The sequence below is a fragment of the Solanum verrucosum genome, unplaced genomic scaffold, assembly GCF_900185275.1.
Source record: "Solanum verrucosum unplaced genomic scaffold, falcon-dt-bn FXZP01000081.1, whole genome shotgun sequence".
Taxonomy (NCBI): domain Eukaryota; kingdom Viridiplantae; phylum Streptophyta; class Magnoliopsida; order Solanales; family Solanaceae; genus Solanum; species Solanum verrucosum.
The window spans coordinates 193,796-220,789 of NW_026020233.1; the positions used below are offsets into that span (position 1 = coordinate 193,796).

Sequence of the window (26,994 nt, forward strand, 5' to 3'; positions counted from 1 at the left end):
TATGAAAGTTAGCTACTCATTATCTCAAGAACACAATCAAAATTTATTAAAATAAATATGTTTGTGTTAATCATAAAAAGTTAAGAACAATAGCTAAACTATCTTTTATTAATCACGAATACAAATAAATAATAAAGGAGAAGAAAGAATAAACCACAATTCTCCGGCCTCCACGGCGGCTCTTCCAAAGTTCCTAAGCTAGAAGAAAATTTATATTGTGTCTTGTATCTTGGTTCTTCGCTCTCCTCTAATTATTTCCATGCCCTATTTATAGATGTAGGAAACCCTAAATAAAATAATTGAGTCCAAACAAATTAGGAAATCAAAACCCGAAAGGAATTGGATTCCTTTTTCTCCGCGTGTAGCTTCCAAGTTTGTGCGTGTAACTTCTTTTGATGTTGCTGCCTGATACGTGGACCAGCAGGTAAGTTTTTCTTTCCTTATTTGCATATAAATTATATTAATATTATATTAACTTATTTCCATTAAGCTGCCTGCTTCATTTCCTTCTTCAACTTTCCATCTTTAATTCGTTTTAGCTCCAAACATCTCCAATTTTCCATCAATTTAATCCTACAAATAAAATACACAATTTAGCACAATCCATAAAATTTATGCTCATAAAGGAAAAATATAAATACTAAATGTGAGGCAAATAATGATTAAAAATATGTATTTTGACCTCACATCAGTATACCCAATCACCTACTTCAAACTCTAACTCCCTTCTCTAACATTAGTGTAGGATTTCTGACGACTCTACACTGTTTTCAACCTCTCTTGAGTCACTTTCACTTTCTCCATAGCTTGATGAACTAAATCTAGTCCTATCAACCCTGCTTCACCTAGTTCAAACCATCCAATAGGAGATCTACATCTTATCCCATAAAGAGCTTCATAAAGATCCATTTGGATGCTAGAGTGGTAGTTATTGTTATAAGCAAATTCAATAAGGGGTAAGTGATCATCCCAATTACCTTTGTAATCAATCACACAGGCCCTCAACATGTCTTCTAAAGTCTGAATAGTACGTGCTGCTTGCCTATCTGTCTAAGGGTGAAAGGCAGTACTTAAGTTCACCTTTGAGCCTAAACCTTTTTAGAATAATTTCCAAAACTGTGCAGTAAATTGGGCACCTCTATCTTAAATAATCGAAACTGGCACCCTATGTAGTCTAACTACCTCTTGAATATACAACTTAGCATAGTCCTCTGTTGTATGGGTAGTCTTTACCGTCCAAAAGTGGGCTGATTTTGTTATTCTATCGACAATCACCCAAATAGAAGCATGCTGCCTACGGGACCTTGGTAAACTTGTGATGAAGTCCATATTGATCATCTCCCACTTCCATTCCGGAAGTTCTATATTCTGAGTCATACCACCGGGCCTTTAGTGCTCTACTTTAACTTGTTGGCAATTCAAACACTTAGCAACAAACTTTGCAATGCCTTTCTTCATACTACTTCACCAATAAACATCTCTCAAATCACGATACATCTTTGTGGAACCCGGATGAATGGAATATCTGGAGCTATAAGCTTCCTCCATGATTCTCTCTTGGAGGTCATCCACCCTTGGTACACACAACCTACCTTGATATCTCAATACTCCATCTCCCACTTGTTAAAAAGCCAATATTTTTTCCTTATGAACATTTGCCTTCAATTCAAGCAAAATAGGATTTTGGTCTTGCTTCTCTTTTACTTTTGACACTAAGGATGATTCAGCCCCAATCATCATCACTACTCCTCCTTATGTGGAATCCATTAGTCGGACTCCCAAGCGTGCAAGTCTATAAACATCTTTCGCTAACTCCCTCTCTTTTCTTCCTCAACATGGGCGGTACTACCCATAGACAACCTGCTTAAAGCATCAGCAACAACATTATCATTACCTGGGTGATAAAGAATACTAATGTCATAATCCTTGAGTAATTCTAACCACCTCCTTTGTCTGAGATTAAGCTCTTTCTGAGTAAACACATACTGAATACTCTTGTGATCGGTGAACACATCCACATGAACACCATAAAGATAATGGCGTCATATTTTCAAAGTAAATACTACGACAACCAACTCTAGATCATGCATTGGATAATTCTTCTCATGAACTTTCAACTGTCTGGAGGGATAAGCTATAATTTTGTCATTCTGCATTAACACACAACCCAAACCAACCCTAGACACATCACAATAAACAACAAAGCCTTGTGTGCCTTCTGGTAAGGTCAATACTAGGGCAGTAGTCACCCTTTTTTGTCAATTCCTAAAAGCTTTTCTCACAAGCTTCAAACCATTGAAACTTCACTGTTTTCTGAGTCAACTTGGTCAAAGGGGATGAAATAGATGAGAACCTCTCTATGGACCTTCTATAATATCCAATCAAACCCAAGCAACTCCTAATATCAGTTGGAGATGTGGGTCTAGGCCCATTTATGCACTACCTTTATTTTCTGGGTATCAACTTTAATTCCCTCTCCAGACACAATGTGGCCTAAGAATGCCACAGACTCAAGCCAAAACTCACACTTAGAGAACTTGGCATACAACTCTCTATCTTTTAAAGTTTGGAGAACTATTCTGAGATGACTAGCATGATCTTCTTCATTCCTTGAATATATTAGTATTTCATCAATGAAAACGATAACAAACATATCTAAATAAAGGCTTGAAAACTCTATTCATAGGGTCCATGAATGTTGCAGGCGCATTGGTCAAACCAATGGACTTGACCAGAAACTCATAATGACCATAACGGGTTCTGAAAGTTGTCTTGGGAATATCACACTCCCTTTCTTTCAACTGATGGTAGCCCGATCTGAGGTCTATTTTCGAAAAACAAGAAGCACCCTGAAGCAGATCGAAAAAGTCATCAATTCTCGAAAGAGGATACTTGTTCTTGATGGTAACCTTGTTCAACTGGCGGTAATCTATACACATCCTAAGAGAACCATTTTTCTTTCTCACAAATAACACTGGAGAGCCCCAACGTGAGACACTTGATCGAATAAAAACCTTATCTAGGAGATCTTTCAATTGTTCTTTTAGCTCTTTCAACTCTACTGGTGCCATTCTATATAGTGGAATAGATATATGACAATTATCTGGAATAATATCTATACCGAAGTCTATTTCTCTCTCAGAAGGGACTCCGGGATGATCATCAGGAAATACTTTTGGAAAATCTTTTACTACTGACACTGACTCCATAGGAGGTATCTCAACACTAGAGTCATTAACTCGGACTAATTAATAGACACACCCCTTGGAAACTAACTTTCTCGCCTTAAGGTACGAAATGAAGCGACCCTTAGGCACTGCTGAACTACTACTCCACTCTATAACTGGCTCATTAGGAATTTAAAACCTAACAACTCGAGTTCTATAATCAATGGAGGCATAACAGGCATGAAGCTAGTCCATACCAAGAACGACATCGAAATCTACCATGTCTATCTCATCTAAATCAACCATTGTGTTCTTTTGATTGATAGAAATGACACAATCACGATATACTCGCTCAGCTAGAATAGACTCCCTAACAGGTGTAGAAACACAAAAGGGTTCACAAAGTTTCTCAGGGAAGACATCAAAGTTCATTGCAACATAAAGGGTTACAAAAGATAAACTTGCTCTTGGGTTTAGCAAAGCATAAACATCAATGTACATGTAAGAACATGAGTAATTAGAGGAACGGGACCACAAGCTTTCTGGATAACAAAAGAAACACAAGCTTTCTGGATAAATAATATCAGGTAATAAAAAAAGAAAGGCTAGCCAAAATATTCTTTTTCTTTTAGATAGCATCTATTGCCTCTTTTATTTTTTTTATTTTTTTGAATGAGGAAGACATCTACTCTTGCAGTAACAATAGATTCACTCATGGATAGAAAAAAACATAAAAAGTTTCTCATGCAAACATAATATAATTAAATAGCAAAGAATTGAGTTTGTATAACCTTCATCAATTAATCAACTAGTTCACAACTATTGCCCCATTTTTTTAATCTTGTTGAAATACAATTAGAATTCATAAAGAAACTTACACATATTTCTTTTGCAGCTTCATTAACATATACTCTATCTTTATTTTTATGAGTAGAAATATATATTTGTTCTCGTCCAGGCCTTTGTCCAGTTTCAACCATCTACAAATAAAAAATTCATGAAATCAAAATAATTTACTACTCAAAAATGAATACATAATAAGTTAATTTACTAATCACCATTTTAGCCCTTCTCGTAGCATTCACTTTGAAGCCACCTGTGTGTAGAGTTGTTTGTTTTTTCCGATTTTCAGTATTTTTTCTATTCATTTCCATTAAAAAAATATACGAAACTTAATTAAAAAATCAAATAGTTACATGATAATAAAGACTAGTAAAAACAGTAAGATAAGTACCTTTGTTGAATCTTTATATTGGTAATCAACAAAAGAAATCCATTGATCTTGTGGAAGATCCATCTGGCATATTATCAATAATCTCAACTTTACTTTTAAGTGGGTCTTCGACTAACTTCCACAAGTTGTTCTTATTTGCTGCCCATTTCTTTCCAATAGATTTATAAATATGTTGCCACGCATTTGACTCTGTTGTCTTAAAGGAGAACTTGGGCTTCAAGAAAAAAAATTAGTTAGCTTATCTATTGCTTGTAAATATAATATTCAAATTACCAATTATCTTTCTCACCAAAAAGTAAAATAGAGTAAGAGTCTAGTTGTAAGATTATACCTTTATAATTTGATCGAAGACGCGATTTAAGTATGCCATAGGCACACTCGACCATTTCTCAAAGTTGATTGGAAATAAAGAGCAATGCTAAAATTCTACAAAAGCCTGAAAGAAGGCTGCGAGCCTCTCCAAATGGTTCATTTGGGTAATTAAAATTAACCACAATAAGTTCATCACCTGATAAATTAAGCACATCTGTTTTCTTTTTACTTTGAGCTTTTTGATATTGTTTTTTGAATCTGTAATAAAAACAAAGATAAGTTGAAGCCATGAGAGAAACAAATAATGATTATTGAATATGTACTGATACTCAAAATTATTTATCTATTGTTTCTACAGTCCAATGATTCACGCCAAATACGCTTTTTGAATGAAAGATACTCAAACTCAAAAATACTCAACTCAGTTCAATATAAAAGCAACAATGAGGATGCATTATAAAAAAAGCTTTTAAAACAATAGGTAATAACTCAATGTATTTAAAAATACAATAATAACTCTTTTACTCTTATTTGGGAGATTCTCGAACCGACAACCACATCACTATGAGCTATGTGATGATACAACGTCTCGCCCACGCTGCCAGAACTATCATATACCTTGTCGGAGTATAGGACTTCCTCAACTAAATGGATCCACTAAGCTATGCTTAAAAAAAAAGAAGGAATTATCTAAAAAAGTATGACCTTTTACCCATAGTGGCATACATGGTTTATCAGGACTTTGAGTTGTCTGAACTCGTCCCCATATCGGTGCTCAATACTACTCCCAATAATATAACTCATGCTCATATGTTTAAAAACATTTCCTCATCCTCAAAATTTGAGATTATTACTCAAAAGGTTCTCCTAAAAGAGATTATGCTAAAAAACTCCTCATGAACTCATTTGGAAATCAAGGTTTTCTCTCGTGTTAAATGTAAAGGTGTATACTCTTGGCAACACTTAGTTCCCTTATAATCATTTTGAAAAATGAAACTCGACTCTCCTCATCCTCATACTCAAGTACTCAAGTCTTAAAACAATTTTTAAAAGATTGTAAAAGACTTCTAAAAAATGACCCAAAGACTTCCTCAAATTTTACTCTTAATCTTTACTTGAATTTGAAATGTGAATTCAAGAATTATGATTTGGATATATAGGATTTCTCAATGATTTGATGAAGTTTGGATAGTTGATAAAAAGAAACGAGCAAAGACACGAATTGGGGAAACACTGGCGCGACGCGGAGAGGGATTATTAATTTTGGTCGCGTAGAGGGGTTATTCTCTGAGGACTAAGGGGTTATTAAATTCAGTCCTCAGAGAATAACCCCTCTACGCATCACAGATGTGCTTTCAATTTCACGCAATTTCACAAACCCTGAACGTTTTCAGTGAAACTCACACAAAACTCAATGAAGAGACTCAACTTTTTCACAAAAACTTCACTTCCAGGATTTCAAAGACCTTAATTATCAATTAAACTCAAGAACTTCTCAAGAACTCAATAATATAATCAACCTCAAGAATGAAATCATGGGTAAACTTATACATGATTGGCGTGAGGGCGAACAAACCCAACACTATGAAAGCTTACATACCTCGAAAGAATCGAATTCTTGGCAAAAATCCTCATAGATCGCAAGAAATCTTGAACGCTTGAAGTTTTTCTCCCTTTCCTCCTCTTGAAATTTGCCCTAACTTTACAAACGCCTTTAGATTTTAGCGTAAACTGATTTTAATCAGCTTTGACCCTTAATTTGTGTGTAAAAACGTGTGGACTTAGTGGGATAAGGAAAAAACCAAAATACCCCTCCTTAATTCGGATGAATTTCCTTAACTGGACATGCTAAACTCAAACGGACATATCTCCCTCATCCGAACTCAGAATTTAGCAAACTCAGTGTCATTGGAAAGAGGACTCAAAGATCTTTTATTTTATATCTCATGGGACACCAAAATCATCATGTACTGAAATTTATGGTCGTTTGAAGTTGACCCAAACTCATAATTGAAGACTAACTTGCACAAATCTCAAATTGGCTATTTCTAATTTAGTTCTTTCTAAAATTAGCTCTCTCTGAGACCGAGGTGTTACATGAAGAGTTTATTGTCCACTTGATAAATCTTAATGAATAAAAAGGGGTTGAAATGGAAAGGCTATGTGTTGATCATAATGCTTGTGAATTGCCTTGTTGTGACCCTTATTGATTGATTGATGAAATGTTTGATAGCATGAATGTGGACTTGAATTGCTTCAATTGTTGTCTCTTCCTTATGGTGTCAACTTGCTTATGTGCATTGATTCCATTCCAAGACTCGAAACTCCATAAGACACCGAAAGCCACTTTTTTTTATTAACTTTAGCTTTTTGAATTCAAAAACTTTCATAATTCACAACTTTTTAATCAACGCTCAAAACCCATTTCAAAATCCAATCAGGGGTAAAACTGTAATCTCACGAAAAGTTTAAAAAATGACCTTCCGGAGTATTACATTTATATTGTGAACAAATAAGAGAAGATCAAAACCCAAATATTGTTATTCATGTCTTCAAAAATATATACTGGAGATAGAAAAAAAATTGGAATGTACAACTTTGAGCCCAACAAAAAAACTGTATTTCCTTAAATAATTTAATCCTGTTACGATTATTCAAAGTTGGGATCATTCATTCCTCTCAAGTTAGAAGGTACGCTATTCTATATTATTTATAATTGAAAGCAAATCACACTGATTACTTTTACTTCTTTAAAAATGATGCACATAAGAGGAATAGAATATCGAGAAGACGAATTTTTTGAATATGTTTTGGTGTCTGAAAATTGAGGCAAAGGCTCTGACTTTATTGCCAATCAACTTTTTAAGAGTAAGAAGAATTGTTTCTAAATACCGTCAAATCTCATTATAGTGGCTACTATAGTGAGGTACTGTTGTATGTGTATATTGATATTTGATATTAAGATCTCATTTGCCTGTTATAATGAACAAAGTACACAAAAAATTAGTGTAATGAATTTGTGTACTAAGAAGAAAGATTGTACTGTATTTGTTAATCAATTTGATGAAAAAATAGAAAGAATATGAATGTATAAAAGACAAACACCAATAGTCTTTTCTCGTGAACTTGTGACCATAACTGATGGACTACATTCAAATATTGTTTTTCATATTAAATATTCATATTTAAAATTTACTATGTGCATGACATTAATAATCATTACTATAAATATTTTGATATTTTATTTTTATACATGTTTCTTATAAAATATTTGAGTATGACTGTTATAGAGAAGTAATTTTACAAAGAGTGTATCGTTATAATGAATGTCACTACTGTTATAGCTAGAATGACAACTAAAATATAACATAAAACATTAATTCTGAAGAAAATCAGGTTATTATAGTGAAATGTTATTATAATGAATAACTTTTATAACGAGGTTTGACTGTTAAATGAATATATTTTGATACCTAGGAGGCTATAGTTCTTCGTCGATCGAAGCAATTATATTAGGCCACTTGTAAATGAAAATGAAAACTACAAACCTATTTTATTTTTTTTAGCTCCTCATTTGATGTTTGATACTTATATTGAAGTCTGACTAATCTGAATTACATATATAAATTCTCAAGATCCAAAATTTCTATAACTCAAATTTGTAAATCATATATTACAAATCAGATTTATTACAAAATAACACAACAGAAAATTTAAATACAAGTCAGTAGCAACAAACATTTATTTTCACAAGAACACTCAGTATTACAAGGAAATATAAAACTATTTGGAGGGATTAGTTCCAATGGTTATAACATAAAACTTCTGTGAAGCATTTCTTTATTAGTATACTATTATATGTGTAGTTATTAATCCTTCTTCTGAATAATTACTTCTTGGATAATTAATCCTCCTTTCCATTTTCCACTCCAAACTTCATAAAGCCCAAAACAAAGCTTGCTATCTTCATATGGAGAATCAGTTGTTGTAATGGTAAGATTATTTGGTACAAGATATGATCCATTTGATTCAACATTAGCATCTTTTGTTAAATAAATTTTCTTCCATAAGTTTTTTGATCCAGATTTGACCATAAAATAGAGGGGTAACTCATTAAATCCAAATGAATCTGGTGTCAATTTCACCTTGAACTTAACTTCATATTTTGTGCCTTTTTCTACTTTGTCACACCACCCTGTTACCTCTAGCCAACTTACTTGTACAAGTGTTGCTGCCTCTTTCCTGTTCATTATCAAATACAACATTAGGTCACTTATCTCAATGTCCATCTAACAATTATCTTATAAAAATGGTATCCGATTTGACTATTCCATCAGATACCTACTATTTCCTACCACACTGTAACAAAAATAGTTTTTAGCAGCAATAAATATACGCATAAGAAAAGAGTGTTAAATCATTTAACGACATTAATTAATTGTCATTGGATCCAATATCATTATAAACTTTAGGGACATTTACAAAAAGTGTTAATTAATTGCCTCTAAAAACATATTTAACGGCAATTAAGCCATTGCCGCTAAAGATATTTTTGGTGTAGTTGCATTACAATTTTCACAAGAAGATTCAAATAATTTATATAAGCAACAAAACGAATTATTCTTAACCTATTTGAAAGTATAACAAAACAAAATATTCAGTGCCAAAATTATAATTACTCAATCTCCATAAGAATTCACTCTGATTATATGAATATATAGAAAGTGTGGCATGTATTTAAATAATAAATATATACTAACTCTTGGGGTAATTTCCAATATCGTTCATCCTTTCCCCAAACGATATTAAAGGCTGCAGGATAAATTTTGAACTGCAAGTATGACAATTAAATATGTCAGAACATTACATTAATTTGACTAGACTAAGTTTGAAATAAAAAAAATGAAGATCAAATTAACTAAACGTACCACGGTCCCTTTTTCTAATTCCTCAGAGATATGATTTCCTTCATAGTGTGAGTTTGAATACTCCATGTTGAATTATAAATATTTGAGTTTTATTATTTGCCTACAACCACACATATGTATTTATAGAGTATAACTTGAAAGCTAGAGTTGGCTTGGCAAGGTTAACTTTTTAAAGTTAAATGCCACCTTTACTCTACGTAAGAACGCAATGGAATCTCTCGAACCCTTAAATATCAAAAGTCTTAGATTTCAACTTTTTCAAATAAATTGTCTGGCTCATGTGGTGTGAATATGGATTAGTCAGGTCGGTTTGATTTGGAATTGCGAAAGGTTAAAATTAAAAAGAATATGGAATCAAGTAAAGGAGTAAGACATGATATGGGGATGGAAAGGGAAATTCTTCTTTTAATTTGTGCTTGAATTGCAAGCTTCGCTCACAATCTTTAATATTCTCACACGCTAAGTATCGTACGTACCATTTATATTACTATAAGAGAATGTCTTCAATATTTCTTTCATTTTCATCACTTTTACTAACCATTATTTACTTGGGTTGTGGTTAACCAATTAATCATCCAGGAGGGAAGTACAAGGTATATATATTACGTTTCCGTTTGACCATCAGAATTATTCACTTATTTTCATAAAATACTTTTTTACCGATTTTCCAACTCCACCATCACAACATATAAATAAACTGCTGTGATCTTTTCTCTCCTTTGTTAAAAATATAACAAAAACTACATATTCAATTCGAAGTACAAATTAAATATTTGAAATATATTGCCAAATACTTACTTTAATTTGTCTTTAAAATTCACATGCACCGAGTAAAACTCCATTAGCGTATACGTAATGCATGTTACGCTTAGCACCTAATAGAGCAAAGGATTCGAAAGTGCATCTTAATATATATGTTGCCTTTTTGTTTATATTTTTTTTTTTCAAAAATATAGAATTATATTTAGGCCTTAGGGATAGCGTCACGGTACCTTGATTTTAGGGTAGAATGAGTAATTAGTTTAGTCAAACTAAATATAAAACTTATCCTAAAATATGCATGCTTCATATTTTACGAAGTCATTTGAGTAAAGTTTCCAATAAGCACGGTGTACTTTTAATTGTCGTGATTTTTTTTATAGTTAAACTATAATAATTTTGACTAACGTTTTATGATGTATTCTTTTATTATTTAGATATGCAAAAAATTGTAATTTATAGTACTTTTCGTATAATTTTTTAATATCTAATTTTTTTTTGTTTAAAATATCGAATTAATTTGATCTAATTTAACTTTGAGAATTAGACATACTGACTTTAGAAAAACACAACATGACAATTAAAAGTAGACGGAAGGAGTATATATATATATATATATATATATATATATATATTCTAAGTAGAAAGGGAAATTAATACTTCAAACAAGATAGGTACAATCTTGGAGGTATGTTGTCAAGAAAAGAATATTTATTTTAAGAGGTCCACGTGAGAACTCCAAAAAAGGAGATAAGAGATGAGATCAACATACAATGGCATAGAAGCATTTGTGTGTCTAGCAAGTTGTAAATAAATCTTATCTTAGGCATACTTTTCTAAAGAAGAAAAAAAGTGGCAAACAACCAAAATCATTCTAGCTACTTCTTATCCCCCACTTTCTTCCAACCAAGTTGTCAAAATTCCTCTAATGTTAATTACTTTATTCTCTAAGAAGAATCCATGTAATTATAATGCCTTTAATGTCGAAAGAAAATAGTGAATTTATGTTCTTTTCATATTTTGAAGCATGCATGTATACACACGTAATTAGGGTAGTAACTGAATATTCATCACTAAAATATCGATCGATCGACTCCACTATAAGAATAACATCGTACCAAGCCTTGTAAGTGCCCGGAGGAAAAGTCAACAATTGACATCTTAGCACAATCAACTCTTGAGAAGTCACTCCTTATAAAAACAACAAAATAACCATACGTTGAATTTCCTATACTAAATTCTTGTATTTCTCTCTAGCGTTATGTTAGTCTGCACAACCTAGAAATATAGTGATTTTAACTTTTCGCCTAAGTGTGAAACGCATTGCCTAACGTGTTCCAGCAAAGCAGTAAGGACGGTAAGTAAAAACACAATATTTTTCGGTGGAAAACACCCAACTCAAAAGGTGTAAAAAATCACGACATGTACCCCTACAGGATTTAACTTCAACTTCACTAAATCACTGAGTCTCCACAGAAAACAGATTACAAGCCTATGTAACCTAAGGAATTACGAACTATAATTCCCAAACTTCAACACAAACCTCTCAAGATATGTGTTCTCAACTCTTCGAGTTATCACAACCTAAAGACAACACACCTAATTCAGTTTATAACTCACTGAACTAAGATTACATCAAGACTTGATCACAAAGAAAAACTCCCAACACATAAACTCTGTAAAAGAACCAGGTTCTTCGATGTGTTCCTTCAGTTTGCTGGTAGCACTTGCGAAGTCAAATTTTCAATTGCTCTTTTTTCTCTGTAAGTGCACAAGTATTCTAGACGACTTCACCTCTATTTAAGCATAATTCTTCATAGAGTTATTGTTCACTTCAAACTCCTCATTGACTTGAACTCTTTTGACTTAGAGTTCTACTTCAAGTAAGACTCCTTCTTCAATTCAAACTCCTTGCTTCTTTAGACTCCTTCTTCAAATTACATTCATTGATTCTTTTGTATTGTAGTCGAACTACAACTCTTCAATTCAATAGTAACTTGAAGAGTTCTACTTCAAGTAAGACTCCTTCTTCAAGTAAAATTCCTTACCTCTTTAGACTCCTTCTTCAAATCAAACTCATTGATTATTTTTCTTCAATTCATTACTAGTTTGATTCCTTGCGTTTTGTACGAAATTATCATTATCCATTTCTTTATTTCTGCACTCTTGTCTTTATTTATTTTAAAAGTTTTCCCGAATTCAACTGCTCGTGATAGTGTACCTTTGGACCATGTTAACTGACGTGTTTCATCTTTCTTTGTCAATCATCAAAACTGCATAAATTCTAATAAATTCCCCCTTTTTGATGATGACAAACCTCTTGTTTTGTGCATTCAAACACATTTTCCTGTAGACAATTAGCATGAAACACTAGAATGAAACAAGTTAGTCAATGAGCTATAAACACTGACTCTTATCCCACTATTTGTTCATCATCCTTAAGCACTCATCAAACTTGTTCGGGATAGATCGAATAAATTATTAGAACCAGACCAACACAAACTATATTAACATAAGTTATTTCATTCAGTCAATTTATATATATATATATATATATATATATATATATATATATATACTAGTAGCAGGACCGGCTCGACTATAAAGTCACGGCCCTTTAAAGTTGTATGCATAATCTCAATTAAAACTAGTATCATGACCGGCTCGACTATAAAGTTGTATGCAATTTGTGGTGATGGCTTAAGTCCATTTCTTACTAACTTAGCACGAATAACATTTTGGCTTCTTAGTTATGTCGTGCCTTGTAATACATGACCCCTTTTAAGTAGTTTCAAAACATTGTAGTCTAATTATAAATAACAAGTTATACACAATAGTAACGGACTTCTTGGGTAGTTGTGTGGTGTTGTTCATATCGTCTCCTCTTCTCCCCAACCTATGAATACAACCAATGAAAATTTCATTAGCTTCATGTCATGTTTATGTTTTTTCCAGTTTGATTATTTCCCACTTGTTATTTATTGTATTTCACCTAATGTTCTCTTGTAGACGATATTTCTTGCGTATGTCCCTATCTTCCAATTTGGAGGTTGTTCAGTCATAAACAATGGATTCGTTGTGACCGTTGATATTCTTCTTGAAAGTATTATATATAATTGGCCATGTAAGAAAACATGTAGTGATAGGTACAATCAAACATTTGATAATATTAATTTGACCTTGTTGGAGGGAAGTTGTTTGTAGTAACCAAGCTTGTTCTAAGTGTGAAGTGTTATCACTAGCCAAAGTACCGCTATTGTAGATAAATATGGTCTTATTTTTGTGTATAGAGGAACTTGGGAAAATTAAATGGTTATTAAGCAAATATATACTAGTTAATTAGTCATCATAGCTATAGTTTTAGTTAGTTATCACTCGCGACCAATATTCAGAGATAATTATTTTGAGTTTGTATAATTCACACATTTGTATAAATAAAAATTTGTATTATATAATATGTATAACTTTTGTGTAATATAATTTGTATAACTGTTTAAAGTTCAAATCTTTGTATTTGTATAAATTCGTTATTTTGAGTTTATACAAAAAAAACTCAATTATACAAATATACCCGTGAATTATACAAACTCACCCGCGGATTATACAAACGAGACATTTTTCGTAAGTATGAAACTATAGCTATGGAGCATAATTAAGTATATTATAATGGCTATTTGCGAAAATTCCCCTAGGAAATTTCCCACCTAATTAGAGAACATGTATTGGGCTAGCTTGTTTTTGTGAAGGCCCAATGAAGTTTATATTCTAAAGGACCAATCTTGGCAACTTAAGCCTAAAAATATATTGGCATTCTTAGCCAATCTTGTATCCATTCTCTAAAGTGAAAATTTCATATATGATATATATTACTCTAATATTTTCAAGTTATAGCACTAGAATTAAATTTTCAAGTTGTAACAATAAAAAATTTCAAGTCGTAACAGTTTCTTAAAAAAAAAGCTTTTTTTAAATAATTGTAAAAATTTGTTTTGAAAAAAATAAAAACATAAAAAAATAAAATAATTTGTTTCTGAAAAAAAGAGAGGTAAAAATAGGGAAATAAGTGTGTTAATTAAATTTGAATTGATTGAAGATAATTACTAATTAGCATAAATTAAGGAAATTCAAACTAATTAAAAATATTTAGTTTCCTTATTTCACTCTAATTTGTTAAAATTAATTTAAAATTCTGATTTCATCCATTTTCTTCCACGTTTCTCTCTCTTCGATTTTTTTTCCAGAAATCTTGTCACTCTCATCTAATTCATATTCGTTTTTATTCAATAATCTTTATTTTCTGGACGGCTTTTTATTAGTATTAATAAAACATGGTGGTAGATGGGATCCTTCAGGTTAGTGTTCTTTGCGATTTTTTATTTGGATTGTAATACAAACCAAACGTTCAAAAAAATTATGAACAATGATTCTGGAAAAAAAATATTCATATTTTGTTTGTGAATAATAGTTTTAATTATGGCGTTTTTGGTATGAATATTCACTTTTGAAATTACATAAAATTTGTTTGAAATTGGTATAGATTTTTGTTTGAACATTCATTTTTTTGTATGTTTCTAGTTAAAAAATTACATAAAATTTATTTGAATTTGGTATATTGGTTATACCATGTTGGTACGATTTTGGAATTATATTTGAATAAATTTCGTATACTGTTTGTCTAATAAATGACAATTAATAGTTAAAAGTGGTATTATTTTGGTATTATAGTGTCATGATTCTGCTGTGAAAAAGTGACGGCTTATGTCATGAAATAGGTATAATTTTGGCATGAAATAGGCATGAAAAATGTGCATAATAATTATATGAAATTTGTATACTGATTTCAGATTTTTTTGTTGTGTATAATAATTTGAATTATGACGTTTTTTTTAAAAATGTATAATGTTATATTTTGGTATGAACATTGAATTTGTTCATTATTTGTCTGACGCATTTTTTTTTTGGTTAAAAAAATAGATAATTTTTTCTTTGGAATTTGTATACTTATACTACCAAGCATGTATGACAATCGATAATGTTTTGGTACGATTTTTGGTTTGATTGGATTTTTTTTTTATTGGCATTATATTGTAATGAATTTTGAGAATAATAATGTAATTAATTTGGTATATTGTTTATTAAAGAAATGACAATTAATATTTCTAAGTTGAAATTAGTTTGGTATTCTAGTGGCATGATCCTGGTATGAATAATTGATAACTTTTGGCATGAAATAGGTAAGAAATGTGTGAATAAGAATTGTATGAAATTTGTATACTGATATAACATATGTGTTTTTACTTTTGTATTCTATAATAACATACGAAATTGTTTTAAAATAACATATGTATTTTTACTTTTGTATGAATTTTGTAAGCATAAAAATGGTATGAAATTTGTATATTGATATAGCATATGTATAAAAGTTATTTGTACTTTTGTATGATATAATTTTGACACAATAATTTATGGTGAAACAGAAAAATATGCAATTCAAAAAGTGTCGGAGCAGAAATTATTGTCGCCTGGTTTAAAAAGAACTGTAGGGAGACCACAAGTTGTAAATGGTTTGCTGATGTGAAATTCAAGAGGTCTAAGATTACGTGCAGTACATGTCGTCGGGAGGAACACAATAGGAAGACATGTTCAAATTACCCTTCTAAAAAAAAGACATAATTTATTTTTATTTTTATTTAGTTGTTTTATTGTGGCAAACTCATGTTTTGATTTATTTTGTCTTTTAAGTTAATGACTTATCAAAATATTTATTATTTGTGCTAGTTAATCATTTGTGTATTCAGTGTTTTTCAAATGTATAGTCAAAAAATAGGTAATGTTGGTATGCAATTGATATTGACCGGAAAAATTAAGTTAAATCTTAGTATGAAATTGGTATACATTTGGTATCCAACTGACGTCCCAGTGGTAAAATTGAAAAAAACATGTAATTGAGATTTCAACTGAAATAGCCAACGTAAAACTAGTTAATATTGTATCCAATCTGTATAAATTTAGTATTGAATTGATATCCCATTGGAAAATTTAAAAATCAAGTTGTGGTTGAGATTTCAATCAACCTAAACAAGTTAATATTGTATTCAATTGGTATCCAACAGATATCCCACTTGAAAATGATAAAAAAAACAAAATGTAACTGATATTTCAACCAAATTAAACAATCTAAAACAAGTTAATGTTTTATCCAATTTATATACACTTGGTATCCAATTTGAAATTTTAGAACAAAGACAAAAAATAAAAATGTATAAAATTAGTATCCAACGGGTATAAATCCGAGAAGAATAAATCCGGGAAGAATGAATTTTGAGAATAATAATGTAATAAATTCTTAATTCTAAAAAAAATCAGATTAAAAAAAAAAAACAATATCAAAATTTAAAATAAAAAAAACATCAAGAAAAGCAAAAAAAAATAGATTAAAGAGAGAGAAAATTACATGTTAAAATATACGGTGATAATTTTTTTTAAAAAAAATAAAAAATTAAAGGCCCCAATAGTCATTAATAAATAAAAGTTATTTGAATAAGTTAAAAAATCCCTTAAAAGGTGTAATAGATAATTACAAATTGATTCTCTCTCATTAATATTATTTCTCTCACCTATTAATTATATAAAAGGAACTGCAATCAATACAATTAAATAATTAATAATATAAAAATATAAAAAGATTAATCATTTAATAAAGTAAATTTTAATTGATTTTTAAATAAAGTTAAATTTAATTGATATGTTATAACCCGTAATTAAACTGTTATAAGTAATAATTTTTTAAGAATTGGTTTAAAACTCGTAATATTGTCTCTTAAATGTGTATATGGTGTGATTTTTCCTTCTCTAAAGTCATGTTGAGCAAAATGGATACTCTTTCTCCTAAAATTATGATGTGCCCCCCCCCCCCCCTCCCTTAAAATCACACTATATTAAGCATACTTAAAAAATAATAGGAAATGAAATTCCAAAGTCAATTTACTTTTTATATACTGTATGTGATATTAATGCATTGTATGATTTTGATGTAAAAAAACAATAGTTATTTAGTTAAACTAATTAATTATTGGATATAAAGAGAATATAATGTCTATTTTTGTAATATGTATATGTATGGGGAGAGGGAGAAAGGCAAGGAGTATAGCAATAGAGATATATGGGGAGAAGATTTGAGAGATTAGGGGAAAATAAATTGGATGAAATCTTAAGAATAAAGAGGAAATTTGAGATCTTATAGTTATTTGAAGGGGATATATGTACAGTTTAGTCAAATTTATGTATCAATATTGTTGATATATATAAATTTATATATTACTTATGTATATTATAGACATTAGATTGTAACTATCCCTTTTCACTTAAATCAAAGATTTCAATATAATGTGCAAATTATATTAAAACTAGTGAACTCATTCGCGCTTCGCGCGGTTATAAAAAGCGATAAGATGTCATTATATATTTATCCAAATATTTAATTGTTTTTATAAAGAAAAATATTTTGGTAGTAGTTGGATGACTTCTAACAAAGTCATAAGTTACTCTTTTGAACCATAAAAATATAATTAAATTTACAACAATATATTTTTTTTTTGTATAAAATAAAAAATAAAGAGAAATCATAAAGAGAACTATGAAAAAAAAGAATGCAACATTATTTTTACCCTGCTTACAGTCCTAATCTTTAAAAATAAAAAATATGAAATTAATACACAATCTTCTAAACTCTTGTCAACATCCATTATCACAAGTTGATCACCATTCAATAGTTTTATTCTTTGAGTCAAATTAAAGGATGAATAAAATAAGTATCGAAAACATAATAATTTAAAAGACGAATGTTATCATTTGTCCAAAGTCTTACAATGCTTTTATTTATAGGACTATAATATGAATAACAAATAATGCCAAGAATATGACTGTTAATTATTTAGAGATTATGATAATAAAATTATGAGAGTAATGAAAATAATGATCACTAAGTTTTGTATTAAAGAATATAAATGAATAGCTAATTGACATATTTATTATTCTACAATAAAAATAGAGAAATTATAAAAGTAAAAATGAAGAAAATAAACAGAATTCTTAGCCAAAGATTATAATAAAGATGAAAAACTTAAGAAACTCAACATATTATTGTGTAGATTTTAGTGTTATTTAAAACTTGTAATGAAGTTTTTTTTTTAATTGAAAATTCATGGAAAAAAATATATATTTAGACATTTTTGAGAAACTAACAAAAAAAAAGAGAAGAGATAATTATGTCCAACAAAGTCACAAGTTACTATTTTGAATCAAATGAAATTATAAATTTACGACAATCAAAACTTTATATAAAATACAAAATAAAGAGAAATCACGAAAGAACTATAATAAATAAATAATACAACATCATTCTTATTATCTTAATTATTAAAACATTAAAAAAATATCAACATAATAAACACTAAAAACATGACACTTAAGTGGAGTAGTAATTGAAACACATTTTTGTACAATAATAATTAAAAAATAAAAAAAATTGTCAACCAAAGATATAAAAGATGAAGAATAGAAAAATGAAAATAAAATATTCATCATACATTTCTCAATAGGTTTTTATAAGTGTGATTTAAAGAGTTATAAATTTATAAATTAAAATATTTTGAAGGTTATGAATATGAAAGGTTAGGAGTTATAGACATTATTAAATTAATTAAGATTTGAATATATGTAATTGAAGAGGTGTGAATTAAAGAGACGATTTTATAAAATAAAATAATTGAAATTTTTTTAGAGAAAATGTCAAAAAATCACAAAAAAGATAATTAGGATCATTGGTCATTGAAAGATGCCACATCACTTTTTTATTACCTAGCTTTATATTTAGAGAGATATTCTTTGTACAGTCTCACATTTTAATTTTGGATAGTGTATGTTATAATAATTCAAAATAAATTTGTAATAAATGCATAGTAAAAAGGGCAATGAAAGATTACTATGCCTAATTTACTATAAATATAAATTATTTAAGCAATTTTTTAAGTAAGATAAAAGAAATCAGAAAGAAAAAGCAGAATTAAGTAATGAAAGTTTATCCATAATTTAATGGACAATTAGTAAATATTTAGAATTTAATGTGCAAATAAATGCACAAAATGAAAGAAAAACTATACCGTAACTTCTTGCTAGCGTATTGGCTTTTGTTTGCCATAATTAAGCAATTAAAATTATCTATGGCCCGAAACAACAAATAATGAATAAAGAAAAAAAAGTAGAAACAATAAAAGGAGAGAGTAAAGGTGCAATGAAAAATATCAAATATAGAATAATTTGTTTAACTATGTTTAAATAATTTATAAAAATATATTTTATTTTAAATTTTTTCCTTATGTAGTTTTAGTGTTTCACCTTTATATTATGAGATTGTATTTTTAATTCTCGTTTAATAAATTCATTACATTTTTTTCTTATATATAAGTGTGTATATCTTTTGTAATTTGAATTATTCATTTTAATACTTTAATTCCCTACTCTCAATTTTAGAAAAAAAAAACAAAAAAAACTAAGAGGAATAAGTAAAGAGAAAAATAAAACAAAAAATAACGTGACTATCTAAATTTATGTTCTTTCCTTTTTATGTTTTATTATTATTTATTTACAATTATTAGATTTTTATTTTCATTTCCTTTTTCTTCCCTTCCTGCCTTTTTCTTTTTATTTATTTCCATTTGGTTCAATATCTTTTTCCTTTTTATTTTGCAATTTATTATCTCTGCTTTCTCCTCATTCTTCTCCATTCATCACGCCAAATTTATTTTATATTTTAAAAAAGATAGTCATAAATTTATATTTTTTGAATGACCTCTCGTATCATTTTAATGTTTTATATAGTCCTTTTTTTAAAAAAATCAAAAGAGTAGAAAGAAAGAAATGACACTTTATTGTGGCTGTCCATTCTCATGATTTTGCTATTGGTTATCGATTTTAGGTATGTTGAACTTTTAATTTTTGCTTCTATAAAAGAATCAAATTCATACAAATATATTCTAATGAATTTATTTATACAAACAAATCAAAATTTCAATTTAAATGATGCGGTTAAATTTTTCTTGCATAATTCTTCATTCATATAACTTTTTTGTTTTCTATTATAATAATAAATATATTCGTTCAAATATGAATGTTGATCATATGGAGATAGTTATATTATCTTGTATATGCCCAACTTTATGTATATATAAATATAGTTTACAAAAAAAAAATACAATTGGAAGGTAAGAATATTTCTCATGAGTCTCAAATGTAATTATTTATTATTATACTAAAAATAAGGAATTACCATTAACATGTCACAATATGAAAAACTCTGTTTTCTTCTCATGATGCAAACATATTATTGATAAAAACGACAATAAAAAAATATTGCCAGAAAACATACCTTTCAAAGTGTATTGCCATTAAAATACACATGACCTTCAAAAAACACGAGGAAAATTCAAAAGAAAGAAATAACAATGAAATTTATAGTACTATTAGAAGAACTCAACCCATCACCTTGGACTGCTTCAGATTCCATCTCCCAACTTTCAATATACAAAAATGTTTTTCTCAGATTTGTTTTTGGAACTTCGTTCTCTTCTCATTTGAGTAAAATTCTTTTTCCTACCAAATGAAATTTGCACTATCAAAATAAAGACGAGAGTCCTTTTACCAAATTTAAACCGTCAGCTAATTAAATAATAGTAATTAATTATGGAAAACAAAAGACACGTAATTGATTATTTGAATTAAATGACTTTATTCTTATCAAGTAAAGTGGAATATAGTTAATTTTTTAATTAGAAAATGTGAAAAATAATGTTGGTCATAGAGAGGTGCCACATCACCTTTTCTATATCCAGCTTTATATATATACTAGTAAAGGCAGGCCGGGCGTTGCCCGGGCCCAACACGAGCATCTTTGGCGCAAATATGTATGACAGTCGGATCAGTTTTTGGAAGTAAGACTGATCAAATTTATGAGGGGCAGATGATGGCTGACAATGATCTTCAGGAGAACTATTAGGAGAAACAAACATCAGTGCAAAGGAAATTTAGTGAAGACAGAATCAAGCATTTGAATCAATGCGTAAATCTTTTCAGAGAATGAGCAGTCAGATCAGTTGCGCCTAAAGTTATCAGCCGTATAAATAGCAAGTAGTTTTGCATTTTCTAAAGCACCTATTGGTTCCAGAAGAGGAAGTTGAAAATGAGTTCCAAATGTCTCAGTGACATATCCTTGAGTCAAAATTGTTCTTTTTTTACGAACAATTTCTCTATTGATATGTTGGCAGTATACTTGGATTTTCAACAAGATACGCATTATCAATGGATAGGTTGAGGCAATCAGCTATATCTCAATCCTAATTATAATTTAACAGAAATAAAGCATAACAAGAAAGTAGCAGGTATATTCCGAGCTTCGTCACAAGGACATAACCCTATACTATCCAAATACACTAATTAAGGATGGTAATTTTGAACTTTATGTCCAATTCAGAATTAGTAGGATTTGGAGGTATTACATGAGATAATAAAAGAGGATGGTTAAGAGGATTGTAAAAACACTTTAACAAAACTACACCAAAATCCTAATAACGTGTTATATCCAAATCCTTTTTTTCAACTATAACCCTATACCAATTCAGAATTAGCAGGATTTGGAAGTGTTACACGAGAAGTATTATAGGAGATAAACCAAATACACTAATTAAGGATGGTAATTTTGAACTTTATGTCCAATTCAGAATTAGTAGGATTTGGAGGTATTACATGAGATAATAAAAAAGGATGGTTAAGAGGATTGTAAAAACACTTTAACAAAACTACACCAAAATCCTAATAACGTGTTATATCCAAATCCTTTTTTTCAACTATAACCCTATACCAATTCAGAATTAGCAGGATTTGGAAGTGTTACACAAGAAGTATTATAGGAGATAACAAAGGAGGATGGTTAAGAGAATTGTACAAAAACTTCAACAAAACTACACTGAAACAGAAAGGTAGCTACCTGTGTTGGTTAGGTTTGCGAGGGGAAGTAAAAGAGGTGGCAGAGATTTGTTTACCGTAAAGTTTAGAGGGGTAAATAAGAGGACTATTTTGAAGTTGAGGTAGAGCTCCAACTATAGCTTTATATGAGAAATGATTCCCAAATCCTGTTTTGTACTGAAAATCGAAATCAAAAGGAAAATTGGAAGTTCTGCAATTATATGTGGTTGAACTTCAGTTATATAAAACTTCAAACACCGAGTTTCAAAATGAATGAACTTGAAAAATTTGCGTATAACAAATAATGCTCTCAAAATAAGGCATCAGTACATGTAATTGGTCGATTTTTCTTTTGAGACCTGAGTTTTATCGAAGAGGTTAGCGTAAAAGCGACATTTTCAAACCAATGTAAAACACTTATAAAAGTTATTACTATATACTACTATGCAGGACCTCATATAAATAAGTAAACAACTGATATACTGAAAAGTGAAGGAAAAGTACAAGCTATACTGAATCTTGTGAATGCATTCAAAGAGAAAATTTATTGACTCACAATGTGTGGAGGAGTGGTTAGATTTCTCAAATGGAAAATGTAGCCTCTTTCTTCAATTGCCTTGTCAGTGCAATATGACTGTAGAGTAGACAAAACAAAGGCACCTCTGGCTTGACGTCGTCGCAACTTTAATTGCTTTAGCTGTTGATTGATATACAGGAGGCCCGAAAACAATCATCAAAGATAAAGCTATGTCATAGATATATCTAATACATGATACAATCTACACTTAAACAAAAGGATGATAAAAATGTCTTACCTCTAGAAGTGTTTTGCCTGTAAGATACAAATGTATCAATTTGGTAATGAGTTGGCATTATCAAATAATGGCGGGAAGTAAAATATTGATGTTTCTTAGGTATTTCTTGCTATATGCACTTGTGAACCAAGAAATCTGCAATTATAAAATACACAACGATGAGCAGTAATTTTGATTACCACTGGCTATCCTGATCTCTGTTGCAGAAGACTAAAAAGAAAGGAAGCAAGATGAATGTGCGTGCAGTGTTTGCAAAGAGCAAAAAGGGGCAAAATATAGAGTATCTCAGGAGCAGAGTTTTCAAAGGTGATGCTCTCGCCAATAAAATCCTCTCCCACCACAAATGTAGTCCCACACCGACATGTATCAGTACCAATTAACCTTGCAGTTGCACACAGTGGTATACATAATTACATATAGAGGAAAGATGACGCTGAAGCATGTTTAAATGTTTCATCTAAAATCTTTAACCGTTAAAAATTGAACTTTTTTACTTAATTCTGTTTTACATTGTCTATCACCTATTTAACAGCCACGAATATTCCAAAAATAGGAGGTTATTTTGAATAGGAGGGAGAGAGCGTAAAGTGATGGGTTAGAGTTCAGGCTTGTAGATTCAGATAAGGCGGCAAATGAGCTGACTTTTACAAGTAATGGAGAGTGGCATAATATTAAACAAGAATAAAGTATGCAAACTGGGGAAAGGTACGAAGTAAGGTACGAAAAGTTGAGAAAGTTGTGAAAGGTAAACCAACCGATTTACACGTGAAGTAGTAAGAATAAGTTTACTAACGAAGTAAAGCTAAGCAGATTAAAGGCACATCACAGGAAATCCCAAAGAGGTATTACCTAAAATCAGTGGATGGAGGGGCAGGGAGAAAGCACGCCGAGAATGGGAAGAAGCTGGAGCAGGAACCAAAGAGAAATCCCATTTCAAAGTAAATGGGAGTGTGAGGCAGTACACGTGACATAAGCTGAAATCATCCAAGGAAAATCAGTATGAGACATTGTAATGAGGTCAGCATCCAAAGAACATGAACATATACAACATACAACTTACCCAAAAATAACACTCTCATTTGTTGATTTAGTTTAGAGATCATCTGAGACCTTCGTGTTGGACAACATCGTCCACGAAGGTGAAAACCGTCTCTGTAGCAAGATGATGTTTGATGCATTGGGGTGTCAATACAAGGATTTTCAAGACGACAAGTTAACCAACTTATCTGAAGATCTTAATTCATCATCCAAGTCAGATAAATATTCTCTATGGATTTCCTGGCAAGCCAGTATAAACATGGCTGCTGTGTTTGATTGTTGTGCTCGACGAAGAGAAGCTAACGCCTTAGGCAGTAAAAGCATACAAAGTGAGTCATGCAACAAGTTGAGACAATATAGAAGCAAAATTTGGAATGCAAAGAGGTATGAGGATTTAAGACAATTTTCGGTTACATTCTCAATTTTAGTATAATTTAGCAAGTTAAAAAGTTATTGATTGATATTGGCGGTAGTTTTCTTATTCTTTACAAGACCTCCACAGGGAAGCGGTAAAATGAGTGATGAGTATTGGTTATATTGTTTGAAACATAAAGCCTGTTGGTGAGTAAATGTGCAGAGGGAATATATAAGTTGAAACAAACACTACATAAGTATGGTGAAGGATTATTGATTTATGAATATGTGTTGCAGGAACGTAGACCTACAGAAACAGTGCAGCTGCAGGAGACTTTTGCAACTGGGAAATGAAATACAAGAAATGGAAAATAATACTCACTGGAAGGCCTGTCGAGGATCCGAGTTTCTTGAACTATCGGCCTCCACACTGTAGAAGAGATTGACTATTCCTCTTACTGTTGAAATAAAAATACAGAGCAATAACAAAGAGTAATCCCTTTGATCTGCCTTACATCATTGTGTAGATTAAGAGTTTTCAGAAAAGCTTCAGGTTCATCCTTTGTCTTGAGTAGTTAGAAGTCATTTCTAGAATTTGTTCTGTTGGTGAAATAACCTGTGAAATCAGATGGACAAACCACTACATCAAGTGAAGTAGTTGGGCAAAGGGAAAATGGGAGAAAAAAAAGGAAAAGAAGCATGAACAAACAGACAACATAACTTCTAAATTAAAATGAATCACAGAAACAAGTTTTAAAGACACGTTGAAGTTGACAAAGGTTCTCCCGCTTACAATTCTTCAATTCTAGATGGTGAATCAGGTGGTGGTGCCAGTGAATGAGGCTTAGACCAGTACATGTTGTTAAACTTTACCTATTCGGATGGCCAAGTCAATTAATAGCATTTCATAACAAGAAATTGTTGGGATATACTATTAACCATATGGTTGAGTTATAGTATTGATTTTAATCCTTTATAAAGACTTTACGTTTTATGTAAAATGTTACAATAAAGTTTTTGTTTGAATAGATCATTGTGTTTATATGTGTGTCCATTGCTTATAAAGTAGACGATTTTTGGGTATGGAGTTGCTTAACTCATACGCAGAAGATTAAAATTGTCGGTTCTTATAAGTCATAAATTAAATGTTCACAATCAAAGATGAAATTGGACAAACATCTTGATGATTGTAACACAAGATTAAAAGTAATTCAATCTTAATTATGGGAATGGTAAAATTCCAACTTCTTGTGTTAGTACATTTTGCATGTATTGAATGGACCAAATTGAGATATGCATTTAGGTTCTGAATTTCAATAAATAATATCTCTAGTCCATTACATGAGCTTATACTCTTAATCTTGATGTAGTTATTATGATCTGTGTAGTTTGCTTTATTATTTTCATCTATTAAAAGGTGAGACTCTATGATGAGTCAAAAAATTCCTAATGGATTGGATAATAACAAATTACATTCATGAATTAATAATTAGTTGATAGAACCATATCTCGGAAATGAGAAAGAAGACACCCCTTTATGGTTGCTTATAAGTAGTCACGTGAAAACCCTGCAGGTGGATTATATATGTATATCCTTCACGTGAATTAATTTAAGCATAAAGATAAAGGATTAAATTAATCAATGGATTAAATTTTTCAGAAGTTTAATTTAATTGATTGGTGTCGGTAATTCTAATATGGGGAGTTAAATAAGTTGTAACGAAAAAAAATTGAAATTAAATAGAGGAGTGCAGTTGCAGATTTTTAGTGGTACAATCTGTGATTTATTATGATATGATTAATTCATGATTTTAATATTATAATTGGAAGCCTCTGCTAATAAATTTGTGGTCCCTACTATGCCTGATCAATTGATCGAGTTCGGAAAAGAAAAGGATTGTTAGTATTTTTTTTAGCTTAGGAATAAATTGTTTTTGACTTTTATTAGTTTAAAAGAGAAACTTTTTCTTTCATAAAAGAAGAAAAAAAAGAAAATATTGCAATGTTTTATTTCCTTAGAAGATGAAAGAAACAAATAATAGTGTTTAATGGTTATTAGTGGCTATTAATGGTGTTTAATGGTTGTTGATTACCCTTGGTGTTTAATGACTTTCTAAATACACTTAATGATATTTAGTGGTTGTTGATAACTATTGATCATGGTTGTTAGATACTCTTAACCATGTCAAAATACACTTAATGGTATTTAATGGTTGTTGATGACTATTGATCATGATTATTGGATACACTTAACAGTGTCCAAATACACCTAAAGGTATTTAATGACTATTAATGACCATTAATTATGACTAGAAACATTTCATCTTTCAAACCTTTCCCTTGTACTGAAAAGTATAAATAGGGGTGGT

The 26,994-nt window shown here is 30.3% G+C and overlaps 1 protein-coding gene across 1 annotated transcript; it reads right to left on the reverse strand.

The window, feature by feature from the left end:
- Positions 1-8,356: 8,356 nt before the first annotated feature.
- On the reverse strand, positions 8,357-9,707 carry LOC125832769 (protein PHLOEM PROTEIN 2-LIKE A9-like). The gene is made up of 3 exons (XM_049511965.1): positions 9,642-9,707; positions 9,474-9,544; positions 8,357-8,955 (listed from the first exon to the last, which is right to left on the reverse strand). Exons 1-3 carry the CDS (start codon positions 9,705-9,707, stop codon positions 8,583-8,585), a joined length of 510 nt encoding a protein of 169 aa, XP_049367922.1. The 3' UTR covers positions 8,357-8,582.
- Between the last annotated feature and the right edge of the window lie 17,287 nt (positions 9,708-26,994).

Bases quoted from the DNA above. Each gene is read 5' to 3' on its own strand.
- LOC125832769 (XM_049511965.1), bottom strand. From the start codon at position 9,707: ATGGAGTATTCAAACTCACACTATGAAGGAAATCATATCTCTGAGGAA. The intron at 9,545-9,641 runs GTACGTTTAGTT...TCATACTTGCAG, and splicing joins AATTAGAAAAAGGGACCGTG to TTCAAAATTTATCCTGCAGC. The intron at 8,956-9,473 runs GTTAGTATATAT...GATAATGAACAG, and splicing joins TATTGGAAATTACCCCAAGA to GAAAGAGGCAGCAACACTTG.